Genomic DNA, 2,500 nt, shown 5'->3' on the forward strand with positions numbered 1-2,500 from the left:
CAGAAGACAAGAGAGGAGACAAAGAGAGACAGAGAGAGAGGAGAGAGAAAAGTCAGGACAGACATGAGGAAACGCTGGGGATCAAAGTCATGCTTCTCAAAGTGGGAGAAAAGAGATGGCTTTGAACCAGACAACACAGCTCAGTCCTGCTGAGTCACTCTAACAGTTTACACCCAGAGAACCCCCAATAAAGACAGATCAGTACACACAGAGAGGAAGGGTCTACTGCAACACACTGCCAAGAACTATGAGAGGACCAAGTCTGTCTCTTTAACAGAGAAAGAGAGAGAGAGAGAGAAAGAAAGAGAGAGAGAGAGAGACAGAGAGAGAGAGAAAGAGAAAGAAAGGATGCTGCCGTAAGACAATGATAGAGAGCGAGTGTGGGAAAGTGTGATGGAGAGCAAGAGAGAGAGCAAGAGAGAGGGGGGGGAGAGAGAGGGGGAGAGAGAGAAAGAGAGAGAGAGGGGGGGAGAGAGAGAGAGAGAGGGAGAGAGAGGGGGAGAGAGAGAAAGAGAGAGAGAGAGAGCGAGAGAGAGAGAGAGAGAGAGAGAGAGCGAGAGAGAGCAAGAGAGAGAGAGAGAGAGAGAGAGAGCGAGAGAGAATACTATAAGAGGGGAGATGGTAAGTGAGTGTGTGAGAGAGCTAGAGGCAGACAGCGAGAGGGGGAGGGTGTTTGTGCGCACAATGCAGAGTGGGTGTGAGAAAGAAGGAGATTCAGAGAGAGTGTGAAAGAGAGAGGGACCAGAGTGTGTGAGGGGTGAAAAGATAAGCACCTTTGAAAGGGTCCGTTTTGAAGGGATCCTCCGAGTGAAACGGGTCGGTGTGCATCTCCTGTGCCGTCCCACTGAACACACACGTCTTCCCCTTAAACGGATCCTCCTAGAGCAACACACACACACACACACACACACACAGAGAAAAGGGGAGGAGAGAGAGAGAAAGGGAGTCAGACCACTCTGAGTGAAACAGCAGAAGGTTTTGAGATACTCAGGTTTGTCTCTTAACCAGAGATGCCTAGATCCAATCCTGCTGGTTTTCTTCCCAAACAACTACGTGTGGTCTCTGATTAGCATCTGTTTTCCTGGCAAACATCACCATCTGATAAGGAGACAACAACAAACAGGAACTTGACCCTCTGAGACAGGATATGAGCACCTTCTGTTCCTGATAGTTTGAAAACGTGAGGGTAGCTTTACAGCGTTGCAGGGAAAGATGTCTGCCACAGGTGTTTCCAGTTTCCCACGGTACGGAGGCTAACGTTCACATCTTATACAGGACAGTGAAAGACCAGAAACAAGCGAGTCTTCCCAATGAAATGAAATTAATACATTTTATAGGATGTGAAACCGTTAGAAATTGAGCACAAATTGCCGCTGTTGAGGTTCCCTCGGAGTCTGTCTGAGAGACACAGGGGAATGTCCAAAGCTTTTAAAGAAATGTCTATTTGCCTTCATCAGAAAAGGTTTATTATCTCTTTTTTTTCCCGAGGAATACTGGAGAAACGTATCCTTGTTCATTCTTGTTTATACAGTCTCCATCAGAACGATTAAGTCTTTTAAACATGTCTACGGTCAAATCGGACGTTTCTGAAATACCTCGGTCTGGTCTAAGAGCATTCAGACGAAGAAAATTCTAGATGGAATGTTGTTCTGAAAGTCTCAATAGCCTTCGGATCATTTTCTCTCTCCTGTCGTAATTTGCAGTTATTCCTCCGCGAGCCCCACTTTGCCCAGCTGTTTTAAATGAAACACACTACATTAAAGGCAAAAATCCCGTATCCCTTCATATTTTTCAGTGTTGAGTTTCTAGAACATTCCATCACGTGCCAGGCACCCTTCGCTAAGAAAACGTACCGTGTTTGGTTTTGCTAAACGTCTCCTGATTGCAATGAGAATCCAAAACCTTGACCCTCATTCAACCAAAACAGGAATCTGAGACACGAACGCGCTATGAAGTGTCCATTTCCCCAGAAATCCACAGTTTATGAGGATTAAATTAAAATAATAAAACCACTGCTTTCTTAATTGTGTAAGTGTATATGACTGAAAAAATATCCAACTGAAAACGACCCAGTAAGAATTTGAGGTCAAATAGTTCTAATCGCTACGTCCTGCAGCTAGAGCAAATATATCTATGACTTTTAGGGCAAAAAAAATCAACACAGATTAAGTGGATATAAATCAATAGCGACGTCAGTTATCTACCAGAGATTACAATGATTTACAGGCATTATATGGAACAATACAACAATATAAATCGCCTCGTTTTAATATTTGTCCCTTCTCTGGCCATTTCATTCACTGCCATTTCATTTACACAATCGTGAATATGATCTGGAACGTTCGTTCTGGGTCCACGATCAAGCTCTCATCAAGAAACAGCCGCAACGGAGACATGTAACACATCGTCTTTTCACCACCTCACCAAATCGGCCCTGAACTTTTTTTTTTTTTTTTTTTTTTTTTAGCGTTTTTTAATAAAGGATTAACAGCTTGGCAGC

At 43.9% G+C, this 2,500-nt stretch overlaps 1 protein-coding gene across 2 annotated transcripts in view; it reads right to left on the reverse strand.

The window, feature by feature from the left end:
- Positions 1-2,500, reverse strand: part of eps15l1a (epidermal growth factor receptor pathway substrate 15-like 1a) — a 37,877-nt gene that overhangs the window by 16,248 nt on the left and 19,129 nt on the right. The window contains exon 17 of one of the 2 annotated variants that reach the window (XM_030784002.1): positions 774-879. In XM_030784002.1, coding sequence (XP_030639862.1) covers positions 774-879 — 106 coding nt within the window. Of the gene's footprint in view, positions 1-764; positions 880-2,500 lie in introns of both variants that reach the window. The other variant, XM_030784001.1, reaches the window with a different exon arrangement.

This window comes from Chanos chanos, chromosome 9 (assembly GCF_902362185.1).
Source record: "Chanos chanos chromosome 9, fChaCha1.1, whole genome shotgun sequence".
NCBI classification, from domain to species: domain Eukaryota; kingdom Metazoa; phylum Chordata; class Actinopteri; order Gonorynchiformes; family Chanidae; genus Chanos; species Chanos chanos.